This window comes from Hyperoodon ampullatus (genome assembly GCF_949752795.1).
Source record: "Hyperoodon ampullatus genome assembly, chromosome: 2".
Taxonomy (NCBI): domain Eukaryota; kingdom Metazoa; phylum Chordata; class Mammalia; order Artiodactyla; family Ziphiidae; genus Hyperoodon; species Hyperoodon ampullatus.
In genome coordinates, this window is record NC_136915.1 from 43748080 (window position 1) to 43766476 (window position 18397).

Genomic DNA, 18397 nt, shown 5'->3' on the forward strand with positions numbered 1-18397 from the left:
GAAGACTGTCAAAACAGCGCACAGGTAAGGGCTGAGACAAGCGAGGTGGGCGCAGTGCGTCTGGGGAGGCACGGGAGAGGCAGGAGAGGTTTCGGAGTCACGTCTCAGACTGTCAGAGAAGCAGAAACTGACGCAGGCCCAGGAACAGCTGCTGGGGACTGGAGAAGACAAGAGAGGCGGGGTGGGGGGGACGCGCAGCTGAGAGCCGCCCACGCCTCCCAGCGCCGGGGGCGGGCCCAGAGCACGCACGGCGGCGTGACGCAGGACCGCAGCTGGCCTCGTTCTGGCCGGCGCCGCCGCTTTCAGGCGGAGTAGGATGAGGCCCGCGGCTGCAGCTCCGGCGTCGGCGGGGGCAGCAGCAGCTGAGGCAGCAGCTGAGGGAGCCGCGACGGCCGCGCCCCCCCCTCCTGACCTGGATTAGGCCCAGCAGCTCCGTGGCCACCGCCGCCCCGCGGGGGGGCGGGGTGGGGAAGTGCTTCGTCTCCCCGCCCCCCCCCCCATCGCCGCCGCCGCCGCCGCCGCCGCCTCGTAGGAGGCTACCGCCGCGACCCCAGGGAACCCGCGGCCCAGCCTTAAGCCCCCAACCCCGGGGGCTGGCATGAGCGGCTCTTCGGCGGCGCCGGGGGGCGGGTTAGCCGTCGCCGCCTGAGCCCCGGCCTGCCGCCCGACCCCACCTCGCTGACCGAGGCTGAGCGCGGAGCGTGCGAACGACCCCGCTACTGCTTTCTCCCTCCCTCAGATCACACATCCCAGTCCCGGAAGATGGGGAACTGCCTCAAGTCCCCCACTTCGGATGACATCTCCCTGCTTCACGAGTCTCAGTCCGACCGGGCTAGCTTTGGCGAGGGGACGGAGCCGGATCAGGAGCCGCCGCCGCCATATCAGGTAGGGGAGGGTGTGTGTTGGGCAACGGGGGTGCGAGGAGTAGAGGCAGCTCTGGCTGAGATTGTGGGATCTTCGGGGCTGTCACTGCCCCTGGCCTGAGGGGCACTGACCCCCTTAGGGCTGGATATGAGGGTGATTGCTCCCCACCCTCAGGATAGGGGGAATCCTTCACCTCCCCTCAAGCACTGCGTGGGGATGGTACTTGTCCTTGAGTTCTGGTATTCGAGTATGTGTGATATCCCCTTGGCCTGTGGCTGGTGGTTAGATGGTGGAGTTTGGAAGTGATATTTTCCTGCCTTTATGCCTGAACTGTGAGGTTTGGAGGTGATTTCCTCATCGCATCGCCAGCTGGATTTTGGGTTCTGGATAGGTGGTTACCCCCTCCCCCCCCCCCGTTTATACTTTCAAGTGCGATCATCCTTTCCTCCCTCCTGTCTGCCTGTATTCATTGGATCTGGTAGGCGTTCATTTCTCCCTCTGCTTGGGAGAAGATTTCCAAGTAGAGATTTTGGTTCCAGCAACATGGAGTTACTTGTTTTTATATATGTTTATATTAATTTTTAATCCCTCCTTTTGCTCCACCCCTGTGACACACCTTTTAAACGCGCTGACTTAAGAGAACTTGCTTATCGTGAACTTTGGAAACCTTCAAACCTTACTTGAGAAATACCTTATGTTACTCGTGGTTCTCTCTTTGTATCAAAGACTTGTCTTCTAAATAGCTTCACTGCTTTTTGTACAGCAATCAGCAGCTCCAGATATCTTTACACAATTAATAAAGAGCTAAAGACTGCTTTAGAAAACTCAAAATAGATATGCAAATGTTATAATCCGTAATATATATAAACCTTTCCTCTACTTTTTCAATTTTAAATGATGCTGATTAAAAACTTTTTCCCCAGAAGGGCTTGGATAGTTAAGTGGCTTAATTTTTTTCATGAATGGGGTTTAATTTTCAAACTGGGCAGTCTCCTTTGTTGTTTCATGTGGTGACATCATTATCTAGTGTTATTCTTTTCTCATTCCTATGTAAATCAGTGTCTCACCACACCAGAAAAACCTGATCACATATGCTGGTTTTCTGAATAAAACCCTTCAGGGGCCTTTCATATATGCCAGTAAAGTCTAGTCTTTTAATTGTGGCATAGAGAAGTCTCCATGATTTCTCTCCCACATTCATATTCCAGGCCTATCAAATACAACAGCCTGTTCACACATCTCTGCCTTAGCTCCATTTGCCCCCTCTGTTTGGAGCCCTTCCCCCAAGGTCAGCACGTGAACACGTAATCCTCTTTGAGGACTCAACTGTATCTGAAGTCCCTACATTCCCCTCCCTCTCACCCTGAATCCATTACTCCCTTCTTTGTGTCCCCCCTGAAGGAAGTGTCCACACTTTCATAAGCAGCCCATTTAACACTTGAATGTTATCCTTGTTTAGTTAGATGTGTGTCTCATTCTTGAGGCATTTCCCTCCTTCTCCAGTGTAAGCTGTATGCAGGTAGGGACCCTGTGTTTCCTGTTTGTTGTATACGCAACATCTGGCTCATAGTAGATGCTTAGTAACTGGAGTGAGTGAAGACTGTAAGCCCTTGAGAACAGGGACTATGCCCCCTTAGTGCAATTTCTGGCACATAAGCACTTAAATGTTGAGTGAATTAATGAATTTGAATTCAGTTGTTTTGTAAATTTACACACCCATTTCTTCCAAAGAATTGTCACAAGGGAAGTCTCTTAAAAAATCCAAGCTAAGCCTAGATGTTTTTCTGAGTCTTTGAAGCAAGTAAATAGTTTATATTTCACTCTTGGTTTCCTTCTTAAATGCTATAGGACAGTGTGCTTATTTCAGTTTCATAAGCAAATTTTTTTAGAGGTATGAGTTTTTATTTCAAAATCTCCTTCCATGTTCCCTAGCCCCCTTCTAGGCAAGTCAAATATCTTTGACTTTCTACACTCTTTCTCTTATATCCTTATGATAAATACAGTGTTAAGAATAACTTCTGTAGAATTTATGGGAATTGTATTTGCCTTTTCCAGGAGGATAAGATGATAAGAGGGTTTTTTTGGTGTCATGAAGGAACGTTTTTTGAAACATGTTGTTTGTGACAGCGGGAGTTTTTTGTGGTTGCCATTTCCTGAAATGAACGACCCAGATACTGATATGCAAATTTGGCATCAATTTGAAAGAAGTAATTTCTTTAAAGATAGAAGCATAAAAAGAGGTACTTTTGTAGAAATTTGTCTTACCTGAAGGAATTGAAGTTTTTAGGAATGTAAATCAGGTGATCTGAGAAACACTAATCCAAGGTAAATGATTTATATTTTCAGTGGATAGAAGTGACTTATTTTTTTCTTCAAAAATAGTGTATAATTGACAGAGCTACAGAAATATTGGCTTATTTCCTTAAAGAATAGTCTCAGTTACAGTAGGATTTTTTAAAAATTCATGGAGGGAATAACTGATTATAAAGGAACACATTTGGCATTTCTCTGTAGTGAGTGGTTAAAAGAAAAGATGTACAATGTATCTATATGCCAAGAGCTCTATATAAAAACTTCTGTAACATCCAGTTATTATTAGCAGGATCTGAGATTTGTTTTATCTATTTATGCTTAAATGTAAGCACTGCACTACTGTGATCAAAGTTGATGGGAAGTACATATTTCTCTCCTGGGTTTCTTTTGTAGCCTCCTAACTGGTCTCTCTGCTTTCACCCTTACCCTCCCTTTAGTCTGTGCTTAACCCATCATCCAGAGTGATTATGGTAAAACAGATCATGACACTCTACTCAACTTTCTGTGGATCCTCATTTCGTTCAAAGTAAAAGGCAAATTCCTTAGTGTCCCATAAACCCTACATGATCTATACCCTCTGCTCCCATACATAGCTCTTATGACACCTCTTACTACTCTGCCCTTTGCTGGCTTCCTCTGGCCTCCTTGTTTCTAGGATACTCCAGGACCTTTACTCTGGTTTTTTCTGTGCCTTGAGCACTCTTCCCCCAGGTATCATCATGGCTGACTCCCTTACCTTCAAGTTTTTAGTCAAATGACACCTTCTTACACCCTCTCTGACCACCCTATTTAAAAGTGCACTTGCCTTGGCACCCTGGAATTCTCGCTTACCCTGTTCTATTTTTTTCCCATAGCGTTTATCACTTTCTAACACATTACCTTTACTTATTATATTTATTGTTTATTATCTGTCTCCTCCTGCTAGGTGGTAAACTCCCTGAGGAAAGGGGAGTTTTTAAAAAATTGTTGTTTCCCAAGTGCCTAAATAGTGCCTGGCACACATTAGGCACTCAGTTGTTGGTTGAATGACTGGATTTCTTTTAAATGAATTAATATATTTATTTTGAGGCAAGTGCAGTAAAATGTTTTATAAGAATTATGCACATTCCTAGTGCCTTTTTCCTTTATAATGGATCATTTTTAAGGAATCAATTCTAAAGATCAAATCCCAATAATACTAAATATAGGAATTGGTTTAAAATAATTATTGATAAAATAGGTTTTTTCCACCTTGTTTATATTCTATAACAAAATGTTTATTTTGTGAGAAAGAACTTAAATCTTTGTCCTTAAAGAAATTGGAGGGAAGAGGTTAGAGCTTTTCTTGAATTAGAAGGTAAAAAACAAAGAAATTTGGCATGCCGTCTACTCTTTCCTTCCTGAATGTTTAAAAAGAATACAGAGGAAATCTGCCCATCAAGGGCAGTCTTAGAAGGGTTGTGAGAGGGAGGATAAGTCATGAAAGGCTGAGGAATGAAGGTTGATAAGAGGAAAGGGCCAGGTAGGTAGCCCAGCTTTGAAAGGTGTAAGTGAACAGATTGAGAAACCACTAACTAGTCACTCTAAAACCCCCATTTCTCATGGCTAATTTGGGAGTGGCACTCTTAAATTAATATTCATTGACAACAAAAAAGCACTTTACAGTACTTTAATCTGAATATATATATACATATATAAATAAAGTGGTATCTCTCACTTTTGCAGTAGTTATGTAGTTTGAGATTTACTCATCTCTTCCTTCTGCCGTGCACTTTGTGATTAATACATTTGAGATTTTAAAATCAAAAGAAAAATTATTGGTAATACAGCACTGAGTGCAAGTGTAGCTCTGGTTTTGGAGTCAGATGGGTCTGAGTTCATATCACTTACGTGTAAAATATGAAGAGTTTATCAGATTATGTTGTGTCTTGAGGAACTTCTTTCACAAATAACAAAACATAACATTTTGGATATTTCAAACTGACTGAAGGTTACTTTTTTTTTTTTAAGGCTTGGTCTCTCCTATGGAACTCATTAAAAGTAACCCCTCTCGTTTAAAGATCTAGAATATAAGAAAATACTCATTTTTAAGCATTCAGAGCTGTAATAGTAATAATACCTTGTTTTTCTGGTATCTTTATGAAGTTAAGTTCAGGTAGTTGAATTTTTTTTTTTATGTATTAGTGTTTTGTTTATTATTTTGTTGGAAATTACCTCAATGTATCTCACATATCTTGCTCTTATTAAACAAATTATTTAACTTAAAAAAACTCCCTTTGTGTGAAATTTTATCCCTCCCCTCTTGAAATTTTACCTTTTCATTGAGGTGCAGATCAACTCCAACCTCTTTAATAAAGCCTCCACTGACCATTTTTTTCCCCTCTCCTGATTTCTTCAAGTGCAGTATTTTCTGTTTGTAATATTTATCTGGAAATCATATATTATCTTATTAGCTCTCGGTGCTTTAACATTTATTATTTTTCCAGATTACTGTTTCCTTAAAAGTGAGAATGATGTGTTAAGATTTTAAAAGTTTCTCAGTGGAGTGGAATGGTACCTTACACATTGTAGACACCTGGTGTCTAACTTAGAACTCTGCCTTCTCCCTCTTACACTGTCACCACTGGAACTGAGGTCTTCATGACCTCTCACAATTACCTATTTGATGTCTCCTCTTCCATGCATTTCATCCCCAACCATTTATTGTTCAGTAAATTCTATCCATATCAGATTCCCTTGCCTCTTAATCCTTAATGATTCTTCCCGACTCATCACTGAAGATCTGTCGTAGCATTCAGAGTTATGATCTGGCTTCTTTTATACTTTTCCAGCTTTTCGTAGTCTTATATAAAACCTATACTCTGGTCAGACTGGAGTTTGCTATGTTCTGTATGTGCCTTCTGCTTTCCAGCCTCTGCCTTTGCTCATTCTATTCCTGTTGCCCAGAATACTCCTCTTTATACACTTCTTTACCCTTCCTATTTGATTTAACTTATTTATAACAATGTTGCCTGTACCCTACTAGAATCCAAGTCTGATGATTCATCTTTGCATTGCTAGAACTGTGCTTTTCACATAGCAGGCACTCAAATACTTGAGTAAATGTGAAAATCAGTTATTGTGTTTTTCTGTGAGTGTGAAGTCTTACGGTTGTTCGATTATTTATAAATTGTTCCCAGAATCCTGTGCTTTAGTGTTAGGCTTTTGTACTTTAAAGGATTCTGCTATTTTTCTCTCCCACATTAACTATTTTATCTGACTATATTCAGTTTTGTCCTATCACTTCTAATTTATAATGTGCATAAGCTTTGGGAAAGTTAATCTGTTTACCTCGTTTTCATTTGAGTTTAGTCTGTGTTCTGTGTAGCTCAGCTTGCCTCTTCTTTTTTTTTTAATAACTAAGCAAATATCTTTGCTTATTTATTTGTAACCATTGTTACAAGGGTTTTGTTTGTTTATGCATGATCTACCCCTCTGGATGTCCTTTAATTAAGGCTGATTCTTTGCCATTAAGAATGTATGAGCACCTTTAAGAGTAGGACAGTCTGCGTGTCAATTTAATTCTAGAGCCAATTATAGGGTAACTTGAGAAGATAGGGGTAATGAGTACTTGGTACATAAGGTCTGAGACTTTCTTAAAATATTTTTTAGTTAGCACTTTCTAGTATATATTTTTGTAAAATTTAGATCTTTTAAAAATCATAATATAATACTTTAGGTAGAAGGGGATTGTTTTTTAAGATCTTAATTTTATTTGGGTCCTTCTACATAGAAAAATTGTCACAGAATGGCTACTATAGGTTTTCCCTGACTTTTTCTTCAACTTGTACCACTTCTTTCTGTCTTTACTGTCTCAGCCAAGTTCAGAATTTCTAGAAATGAGGAAGGAAGTGAAAAGAGGATGATTGTAAATACAGTTGGAATTAGATGTTGTATTTCTTTGTCATCTTGCCTCAAGCCATTTCTGAATGTAATTATCTTCTGTATTACCTTTCTTAAAGCAAAGAGTTAGGGATTATGTGTTTCTGTCCTGTATCAACAGATTATTAAAAAATAGGCTGTAACAAATTTCCAGAAGTTGATTCCTTGTCAGTAACTTTTAATATTGAATTTAACAAATATTTATGACATTGTTAACCTGTTCAGTATTCAGGATTTTTGCAGTTGTGATGTAAATGAACTCAAGAGTGAGGTGGTAAAGATACTAAAGACTCAGAGTGGAAATGTGAGGAAAAGCTAGCATATAGATAGCCAAAGTGTGTGTGTTTTTAATGGCAGAAGAAATTGCTACATGCAGTTGAAAAGTAAAGTGATAAGGGAGAACTAAATATATTTTCTGCTCTTGGAGAATCTGCCTGACCTTTTGGTTTTGATATTCAATTTGACTTTATGGTATGTTGCTTTTCAAGTCTTGGAAGAGTTCCTTATTGTAACCAATTAAAAATACTTTGAGTTTATTTTAATATGAATGCACATATACCTATCTTTTAATTAAATAGCCAACATGGAGTGTGCTCCCAGGGGCAGTTGAGTAATTATCTTGTTACTTAATCCAGAGAGCATACAGTAAGGTAAGTAAGGGATATGAAGGTGTGGGAATGAAGAAAGCAATCCTCCAGATATATTAGTTCCTAAATTTATTAAAACTTTATGAATTCTTATGAAGCTGAATGGCTTTAAGAAGAATGAGACTTTTATAATTGATCCATTTAGTTAAAATTACATGTAATTTTGTATAACAATTTAATTCTTACATATGTGGCAAAAAAAGCAGTTTACCGTAAACTGAATAGCAAGGATTTAAGGATAAAAACCAGGACACTTGATACTTCGTTTCTTCTATCGGTCAGCAGGTATGTGTTGGGCACCAAGGTGAAAGGAGAAATGAGTCCTTTACCCTTAAGGAGCTACCACTTTAAGGAGACAAGATTAATGTATATACATGAAGCATTTATTCAGTGTGAAACAGTATAATCAAGTATTAAACTTGAGACTTTTTAAGTTAGAGGATCAATTTATGATAGGGCAGTGAATCACAAAATAACTCTTTAGCTTCTGAAGACATCAAATGATGAACATAAATGTAAAAAATAATAAAAGCAAAAGAACTGCCCTGATTAAACTATGAGTTGGGGAGCTTGGAGCTGGAAGAATAATCAATAGGTGGTGAGCATGAATTTAGAGGGAGTTGTATAATGTTGTACAGTTAAAGTATAATATGTGCGTGTGTGTGTAAAACCTTTTTATTGCTTATATACAATAAAGAGTATATCTTTAATAGTATAAATAACATCTTAACTATATAGTCCAGTGACCTTTTACATATTATAACCACCATCAAGATATAGCCAATATCCAACCCCCCAAAAGGCTCCCTCATATCTCCTCTAACAGTCAATACCCCTTCCCCAAAGGTAACTACTGTTCTGACCTCTTACCACCTTCTATTTGTTTTGCCCAGTTTTGAACTTAATTTGTTCAGCGTTGTTTGTGAAATTCGGTTATGAAGTTCCATATTTGTGGCAGTAGCTCATATTATTTTTCATTGCTGTAGAGGATTCAGTTGTATAAATATACTTTTAAAATCCATTTTACTATTAATTCATATTTGGGTTGTGTTAGTTTTTGACTGTATGAATGTGCTGTGAACATTTTTTAAAATATACGTAAATATCTATTTGGTTTATATTCAGGAGTGGAAATGCTGGGTAATGGAACAGGTATATATTTAGTTTTTTCCGAAATAATTTATTATGGAAATTTCAAAAACAGAGAAGTTGACAGAATTGTTTGAATACCCATATTCCTACCACTTAGACTGTAGTTAACATTTTGCTATGTTTGTTTTAACACATATCCAGCCCCTTTATCAATCCATCCTATTTTTGGATGCATTTCAAAATAAGTTGCCAAAGTGGTTTCACCACTTTACACTCCTGTCAGCTATATACGAGAGTTCTGTTTGCTCTACATCCTTACCAGCACCTGGAATTGTCAGTCTTTTATTTTAGACACTCTGATAAGTGTGTAGAAGTGTTTCATTGTGGTTTTAATTTGCATTTCCCCAATGAGAAGTGCATACCAGTATGCATTCTAATGGTCTCTTACTGTTTTCAAGATTCATCTATGTTGTAGCATGTATTAGGACTTCATTTCTTTTATTGTGAAGTATTTCATTGTGTGGATCAACCACATTTTGTTTAGCCATTCTTCATTGATGAACATTTGGGCTTCCATTTTTTGGCTCTTATGAATGCTTTTATAAACATTTGTGTGCAAGTTTTTGTACAGATATGTTTCCATATCTCTTGGTTATACACTTCCTAATAGAATTGCTGTGTCACGTAATTCCATGTTTAACCTTTTGAGGGACTGCCAAACTCCAAAACACTTGTAGTATGGTTTTACATTCCCACTAGCAGTGCACAAGGGTTCCAATTTCTGCACATCATCACCAAAACTTATCTTTTTTTTTTTTTAATTATAGCCATTCTAGTGCCTATGAAGTGGTATCTCATTGTGGTTTTTGGGGTTTTTTAAAATTAATTAACTTATTTGTTTATTTATTTTTGGTTGTGTTGGGTCTTCGTTGCTGTGCTCAGGCTCTCTCTAGTTGCGGTTAGCGGGGGCTACTCTTCATTGCAGTGCATGGGCTTCTCATTGCGGTGGCTTCTAGTCGCAGAACACAGCCTCTAGGCACGCGGGCTTCAGTAGTTGTGGCTCGCAGGCTCTAGAGCACGAGCTCAGTAGTTGTGGCACACAGGCTTTAGTTGCTCCGTGGCATGTGGGATCTTCCCAGACCACGGCTCGAATCCCCTGCATTGGCAGGCAGATTCTTAACACTGTGCCACCAGGGAAGTCCTCATTGTGGTTTTGATTGCATTTCCGTAAAGGCTCACGTTGAGCATCTTTTCACGTGCTTCTTGGCCATTTGTACATCTTTGGAGAAATGTCTATTCAGATCCTTATTGAGTTGTAAGAGTTCTTATATATTCTGATCCCTTGTCAGATATGAGATTTGCAAGTTTTCTCCTGTTTTGTGGACTGTCTTTTCACTTTTTAAAAATTAATTTTTATTGGAGTATAGTTGATTAACAATGTTGTGTTAGTTCCTGCTGTACAGCAAAGTGAATCAGTTATACATATATCCACTCTTCTTAAAATTCTTTTCCCATATAGGTCATTACAGAGTGTTGAGTAGAGTTCCCTGTGTTATACAGTAGGTCCTTATTAGTTATCTATTGTCAATCCCAATCTCCTAATTTATCCCCTCCCCCCTTCCTCCTTGGTAACCATGAGTTTACCTTCCTTTAAATCTTTATGTCCCTTCCTCTTAGTTAATTACAGACAGAGAACATATGTGACATGAATAATCCTTCCATTGAAAGCGCTCAGAGAAAGGGTATGAAGTGGTATTTTTCAGAAGAACATAATGTTACTGGGAGCAGACTGACAGCTGTTTTGGTGATGAGAATTTCAGAATTTTGGACAAATAAAGACAGCGATAGTCATCTACTCTGAGACTGTTTTAAGACTGTTGTCAGAATCTTTGGAAGCGAATGCAAACAAAAAGCCAGTAGATTTTGTAATTATACCCTATAAAGCTGTTTTCTGCTTCTAGAGACCCTAACAAGCATACCCTGTTCAATTTCATGTTTTATTTGTACTTTTCCATCATTTCCGCAAAAAAACACCCTTCAAATATCATTATTAGATCTTTGTGAGTGATTGCTCCTGCTTGTTCCTACAGATAGACTAGTTTGGGGGTGGTGGTTTAATTTTTATGGGAGTATAGTTGATTTACAATGTTGTGTTAGTTTCTGCTGTAGAGCAAAGTGTATCAGTTATACATATACATATATCCACTCTTTTTAAACTTCTTTTCCCATATAGGTCATTACAGAGCATTGAGTAGAGTTCCATTTGCTATACAGTAGGTCCCTATTAGTTATCTGTTTTATTTATAGTAGTGTGTATATGTCAATCCCTGTTGCCCAATTTATCCCCCCCCCCATTTTCCCCCCTGGTAACCATAAGTTTGTTTTTTACATCTGTGACTCTATTTCTGTTTGTAAATAAGTTTATTTGTAACATTTTTTAGCTTCCACGTATAAACGCTATCATATGATATTTGTCTTTCTCTGTCTGACCTACATCACTCAGTGTGACAATCTCTAGGTCCATCCATGTTGCAAATGGCATTATTTCATTCTTTTTTATGCCTGAGTAATATTCCATTGTATATATGTACTACATTTTCTTTATCCATTCTTCTGTTCATGGACATCCAGGTTGCTTCCATGTCTTGGCAGTTGTATATAGTGCTGCAGTGAACATGGGGGTGCATGTATCTTTTCCAGTTATGGTTTTCTCCGGCTATATGCCCAGGGGTTGCTTATCATATGGTAGCTCTATTTTTAGTTTTTTAAGGAACCGCCATAATGAATCTAAAAGAAAAAAAATTGGCTCTGACAAACCTAGGGGCAGTACAGGAATAAAGACGCAGATGTAGAGAATGGACTTCAGGACATGGGGAGGGGGAGGGGTAAGCTGGGACGAAGTGAGAGAGTAGCATTGACATATACACACTACCAAATGTAAAATAGATAGCTAGTGGGAAGCAGCTGCATTGCACAGGGAGATCAGCTCGGTAGAGGAGTCGGATGGGGAGGGTGGGAGGGAGATGCAAGAGGGAGGGCATATGGGGATACATGTATACATATAGCTGATTCACTTTGTTATGCAGGAGAAACTAACACAACATTGTAAAGCCATTATATTCCAATAAAGATGTTAAAAAAAAAAAAAAAGGAACCACCATACTGTTCTCCATAGTGGCTATACCAATTTACATTCCCACCAACAGTGTAGGAGGATTCCCTTTTCTCCACACCCTCTCCAGCATTTATTGTTTGTAGATTTTTTGGTGGTGGCCATTCTGACCGGTGTGAGGTGATACCTCATTGTAGTTTTGATTTTCATCTCTCTAATAATTAGTGATGTTGAGCATCTTTTTTTTTAATTAATTAATTAATTTTTGGCTGCATTGGGTCTTTGTTGTGTGTGGGCTTTCTCTAGTTGCGGTGTTCATTGCGGTGTGTGGGCTTCTCATTGCGGTGGCTTCTCTTGTTTCGGAGCATGGCCTCTACGTGTGCTGGCTTCAGTAGTTGTGGCTTGCAGGCTCTAGAGCGCAGGCTCAGTAGTTGTGGTGCACAGGCTTAGTTGCTCTGTGGCATGTGGGATCTTCCTGGACCAGGGCTCGAACCCACATCCCCTGCATTGGCAGGCGGATTCTTAACCACTGCGCCACCAAGGAAGCCCTGTTGAGCATCTTTTCATGTGCTTTTTGGCCATCTGTATATCTTCTTCGGAGAAATGTCTATTTAGATATTCCAACCATTTTTCGATTGGGTTGCTTTTTTTTTGATATTGAGCTGCATGAGCTGTTCGTATATTTTGGAGATTAATCCCTGTTGGTCAGTTTCTTTGCAAATATTTTCTCCCATTCTGTGGGTTGTCTTTTTGTTTTGTTTATGGTTTCCTTTGCTATGGTCTTTTCACTTACTTTTTTTTTTTTTTTTTTAATTTATTTATTTATTTTTGGCTGCGTTGGGTCTTCATTGCTGCGCGTGGGCTTTCTCTAGTTACCGCGAGCGGGGACCGCTCTTCATTGCGGTGCGCAGGCCTCTCATTGCAGTGGCTTCTCCCTAGCACGGCTTCTAGGCACGTGGGCTCAGTAGTTGTGCCTCCCGGGCTTAGTTGCTCCGCGGCATGTGGGATCCCCCCGGACCAGGGCTCAAACCCGTGTCCCCTGCATCGGCAGGCGGACTCTCAACCACTGGGCCACCAGAGAAGCCCTCTTTTCACTTTCTTGATGGTGTTACTTGAGCACAAAAATTGCTAATTCTGGTGGATCCAATTTATTTTTTCTTTTGTCACTTGAGCTTTTGGTGTTGTGTCTAAGAAAATTTTGCCTAACCCACATTCACAAAGATTTACTCCTGTGTTTTCTTTTAAGAGTTAATTTTTGTGTGTAGTGTAAGGAAGGCCCAAATTTATTATTTTGAATGTGACTATCCTGTCAGAGCACCATTTGTTCAATATTTCCCCATTGTTGTGCCCCACATTAATTGTCCGTTAAGTGTTAAGGGGTTATTTCTGGACTCTTCAGTTATGTTCCATTGATCTACATGTCTACGCTTGGCTTTTCTTGTTGTGGAGCACTGGCTATAGGCATGTGGACTTCAGTAGTTGTGGTGTGCGGGCTATAGAGTGCAGGCTCAGTAGTTGTGGCACACGGGCTTAGTTGCTTTGCGGCACGTGGGATCTTCCATGGACCAGGAATCAAACCCGTGTCCCCTGCATTGGCAGGCGGATTCCTAACCACCACGCCACCAGGGAAGTCCCTACATGTCTATTCTTTTTTTTTTTAATTTAAATTTTGTTTATTTTTGTCTGCGTTGGGTCTTCGTTGCTGTGTGCGGGCTTTCTCTATTTGCGGTGAGTGGGGGCTACTCTTTGTTGCAGTGCACGGGCTTCTCATTGCAGTGGCTTCTCTTGTTGTGGAGCACGGGCTCTAGGCACCTGGGCTTCAGTAGTTGTGGCACACAGGCTCAGTAGCTGTGACTCACGGGCTCTAGAGCACAGGCTCAGTAGCTGTGGCACACGGGCTTAGTTTCCCTGCGGCATGTGGGATCTTCCCGGAGCAGGGATCGAACCTGTGTCCCTTGCATTGGCAGGTGGATTCTTAAACCATTGCAGCAGCAGGGAAGTCCCTACATGTCTATTCTTTTTTTTTTTTTTTTTTTTTTTTTTTTGCAGTACGCGGGCCTCTCACTGTTGTGGCCTCTCCCGTTGTGGAGCACAGGCTCCAGATGCGCAGGCTCAGTGGCCATGGCTCACCGGCCCAGCCGCTCCGCGGCATGTGGGATCTTCCCGGACCGGGGCAGGAACCCGTGTCCCCTGCATCAGCAGGCAGACTCTCAACCACTGCACCACCAGGGAAGCCCTACATGTCTATTCTTAATGCTAGTCCTACACTAGTTTTGCAGTAAGTTTTGAAGTCATGAGGTGTGAGTCTTCAGACTTTGTTCTTATTATTCAACATTATTTTGGCTATTCTTAGTCCCTTATAATTCCATATGAATTTTAGGATCAATTGTCAATTTCTGAAAATAAATCAGCTGGGATTTTGATAGGGCCACATTTGATTTTTTTTAAATGAATCTACACTAAAATATCATTATTATCCAAAATCCATAGTTTATATTAAGGTTCACTCTTGATGTTGTATACTCTATGAGTTTGGACAAATGTACAATGACATGGATTCTCCATTATGTATAGTATCATACAGAATATTTTGCCCGCCTAAAAAATCCTCTGTGCTCCACATGTTCATCCCTTCCTCCTAACCCCTGGCAACCACTGATCTTTTACTGTCTCCATAGTTTTTCTTTTCCAGAATGTCATATGTTTAGAATCAAACAGCATGTAGCCTTTTCACATTGGCTTCTTTCACTTAGTAACATGCAATGAAGTTTATTCCATGTTTATCCATGGCTTAATAGCTCATTTCTTTTTAGCACTTTTTAGCACTGAATAGTATTCCATTGTCTTAATTCACCACAAGTTTATCCATTTACCTACTAAAGCATATCTTGGTTGCTTGCAAGTTTTGGGAATTATGATTGAAGCTGCTGTTAACATCCATGTGCAGGTTTTTGGGTGGATAGAAGTTTTCAACTCCTTTAGGTAAATACCAAGGAGCATAATTGCTGGATTGTATGTGGTAAGAGTATGTTTGGTTTTGTAAGAAACCGCCAAACTGTCTTTCAAAGTGGCTGTGCCATTTGCATTCCCACCAGCAGTAAGGGAGAGCTCCTGTTGCTCCATCCACATCCTCGCCAGCATTTGATACTGTCAAGTGTTTTGAATTTTCACCATTCTAATAGGTGTAAGTGGTGTTTTTGTTTGCTTGTTTTAATTTGCAATTCCCAGTGCTTCTCAGTGTCCGCCTCTACCCCCTTAGGTGAAGAAGAATAGAATGCTCTGGCATATATCAAAATGGTTCCTTTCCCACTCCTCTTGGGAGCATGAGGGGAATTTTTCTCTGATACTCGCTGGGAACACCTGGTAAAGCTCATGGAAATAAAACTTACAAATTGACTGTGGGGTCCCCCTGGAGTTTTTAACTCAGACTTGTTCACACTGAACCCCTAGTAATCATACAGTCCCCAGCAGAATTACAGTTCAGGTGTTCCTACCCCAGCACTGGTTCTGCTGACAGGTTTCTGCTCTGGTAAGTTGTGATTTTCTGTATCCATCTGTCTGTCTCTTAAGTTTTGGGGTCAGCAGTTTGCTCTGTGACCTCACATCTCTGACCAATCTAAGAAGAGTTGTTGATTTTTTTGTTAGGGTGGTGTGGTGACTTCTAAGCTTACATGCTAGATCAGAAACTGGGAGTTCTTAATTTTCATAATAATTATATGAAAGTGAATGTTATTCCCATCTTATAGATGAAGAAATAGGTTTTAGCAGTAGAGCTAGTCAGCTATGAGAATTGAGTTTTAGATGGTAGAGGTAATTGCACAGTGTGGCAGAGGAATAGTAGAAGAATCAAAATAGATATGGCGGGGCTTCCCTGGTGGCGCAGTGGTTGAGAGTCCGCCTGCCAATGCAGGGGACACGGGTTCGTGCCCCGGTCCGGGAGGATCCCACATGCTGCGGAGTGGCTGGGTCCGTGAGCCATGGCTGCTGAGCCTGCGCGTCCAGAGCCTGTGCTCCGCAACGGGATAGGCCACAACAGTGAGAGGCCCGCTTACCACACACACACAAAAAAAAATAGATATGGTAACACTGGATTTGACTCAAAGGCAGTCATGGGGACCTGGGAGTCCTTTTCCAGTAAAGTGAATCTGTCAGAAGAATGGAATATTGGAATGAAGTGGTTTATACGTGATAATTGAGGTAATGAGACTCCTTTTATAATAAAGTGGGTCTTCTAAAAAGATCTCTTAAATCATATAAAGGTAAGTTTCATATAGCACAGCAATGTTCTGCTAAATTGACAGAAACATCCCTGTGCATAACATCTATTTTGTCGTTTGAAAATACACACCACTGTCACTCAGTAAAATGCTAAAGTTAACAAAGTGTTTTTGGTGTTCCAGTGTCCTCTTTTCTATCCTCAATTGGTGATTCCCCTTTCACCTTTCTTTTCTCCCTTAGGTGATCAGGGCTCCCTGTCTAACCTTTCTCTCTCAAATCAAACATTGTACATTTGCCATTAATTGATATTAAGGCACCAATTCCTGATTGAGGCTAATTTATAGTATAGTGTGAATGTGTTTTATTTAGCATTATCTCCACTAGTCATTTGTATCCTAGTTTCTTGCCTTTTACTGTGATTTTTTTTTTAATTTTTTTTTTTGTTTGTTTTTGTTTTGGGCTGCGTTGGGTCTTCATTGCTGCACGCAGGCTTTCTTTAGTTGTGTCGAGCAGGGGCTACTCTTCGTTGCGGTGTGCTGGCTTCTTGTGGTGGCTTCTCTTGTTGCGGAGCATGGGCTCTAGGCACAAGGCTTCAGTAGTTGTGGCATGCAGGCTCAGTAGTTGTGGCTCGCGAGCCCTAGAGCACAGGTTCTGTAGTTGTGGCGCACGGGGCTTAGTTGCTCCGCAGCATGTGGGACCTTCCCAGACCAGGGCTTGAACCTGTGTCCCCTGCATTGGCAGGTGGATTCTTCACTGTGCCACCAGGGAAGCCCTGTGATATTTTTTTAAACGTAGAAGTAATAGAAGTAGATTTGAAGCTTAAGAGGGCCCTGAAGCCATAGGTACTGATAAGTATTCTGTTCAGGGTAATGAAGGAGCAAGGAGACTTAAAAAACAAGACTTAAAAAGATGGGGTATTGAAATCACACAGGAGAACTGAATGGATCCAGTTGTAGAAAGTACAACTGCAATTAGATTTAAGTGAAATTTTCCAATTCAAACAATTTATTTTGGATAGATAAGTTTTGGATAGAAACCTTCTAAAATATGTTTTACATTTTTAACTTTTTTTTTATTCCAGAACACTGTCTTTGGTAACAGTGTCTTTCTAAGACTGATTCGCAGCTGGGTCTTTTCAAACTTCACAATGCTCCCTTTTCATTCTCACTCCTTCCCCCATAAATCACTGAAATTCTGACTTATGAGCAGATTTTCATCTCATTTTACTGATTCAAAACATATTAGAAGGATTAGTTTATTATTCTCTGTAGGTGATAGAATGGTGCCCCAGAGTCTTATTATGTAGGAATATTTGTGTTACTGAATGAAATCTATTCTGCTTTTAATTCTTTTCTTTTTTTTTTTTTTTAATTGGTTGCACCAGGTCTTAGTTGCGGCTTGCCGGATCCTTAGTTTTGGCTCTCAGGTTCCTTAGTCGTGGCTCAGCAGCTCCTTAGATGCGGCACTCAAGCTCCTTAGTTGTGTCATGTGAACTCTTAGTTGAGGCATGCATGTAGGATCTAGTTCCCTGCCCAGGGATCAAACCCAGGGCCCCTGCATTGGGAGCGTGGAATCTTATCCACTGCACCACCAGGGAAGTCCTTCTGCTTTTAATTCTTGTACCAGCATTTTATAATTTTTTTTCTCATTGTCTTCCCACTGTCTGATGGTTCTTCATCTGCTGTTAATGCAGCTCCCCTTATAGTAACTCTTCTAATATTCTGCCTATTGGAAAATCAGATAATTAGGCTTGTCATAATATTTCCTAGCAGCTGCCAGTAGAAGAGAGCCCAAAGGTAGTACCTATGAGTAGAGCAGCATTTTTATTTGTGAATAAACTGTTTGGGGATTTGGATATATAGGCACCTTGTACTTTTTTTTAAGGTTCAAAAAATTATTTTTAGAGTTTCCATTGCAGAAATTTGCTTAAGTAAATAAAGTTGATTTTAGCAGGAAGTCCATATATACATGAGAGTAGAGAAATAGAGAAAGGGAAGAAACCTTCCTTAATATTGGGGTAAGCTTATCAGTATTTCATTTTTCACATACACCTCCCATCCCCCACTGTGTTTCATTATCTGGAATTTTCTCTTGTTCCTAGATATTTTTTCTAAAAATGCTTTGTATTTCTTAAAATGTGCTTTAGTTACCTAGGACTTCTTACATATAAATTTTAAACTCAGTGTAATCTTTAGATTGATGAATACTTACCCTTAGGTCCACAGATCCTTATAGGGTCAAGAATAGAACT

At 40.2% G+C, this 18397-nt stretch overlaps 1 protein-coding gene across 1 annotated transcript in view; it reads left to right on the forward strand.

The window, feature by feature from the left end:
- The first annotated feature begins 744 nt into the window (after window positions 1–744).
- RNF11 (ring finger protein 11) overlaps window positions 745–18397 on the forward strand; it is a 36691-nt gene continuing 19038 nt past the window's right edge. Inside the window, exon 1 of the mRNA XM_079696708.1 lies at window positions 745–885. Coding sequence (XP_079552834.1) covers window positions 763–885 — 123 coding nt within the window. The 5' untranslated portion in view covers window positions 745–762. The remainder of the gene's footprint in view (window positions 886–18397) is intronic.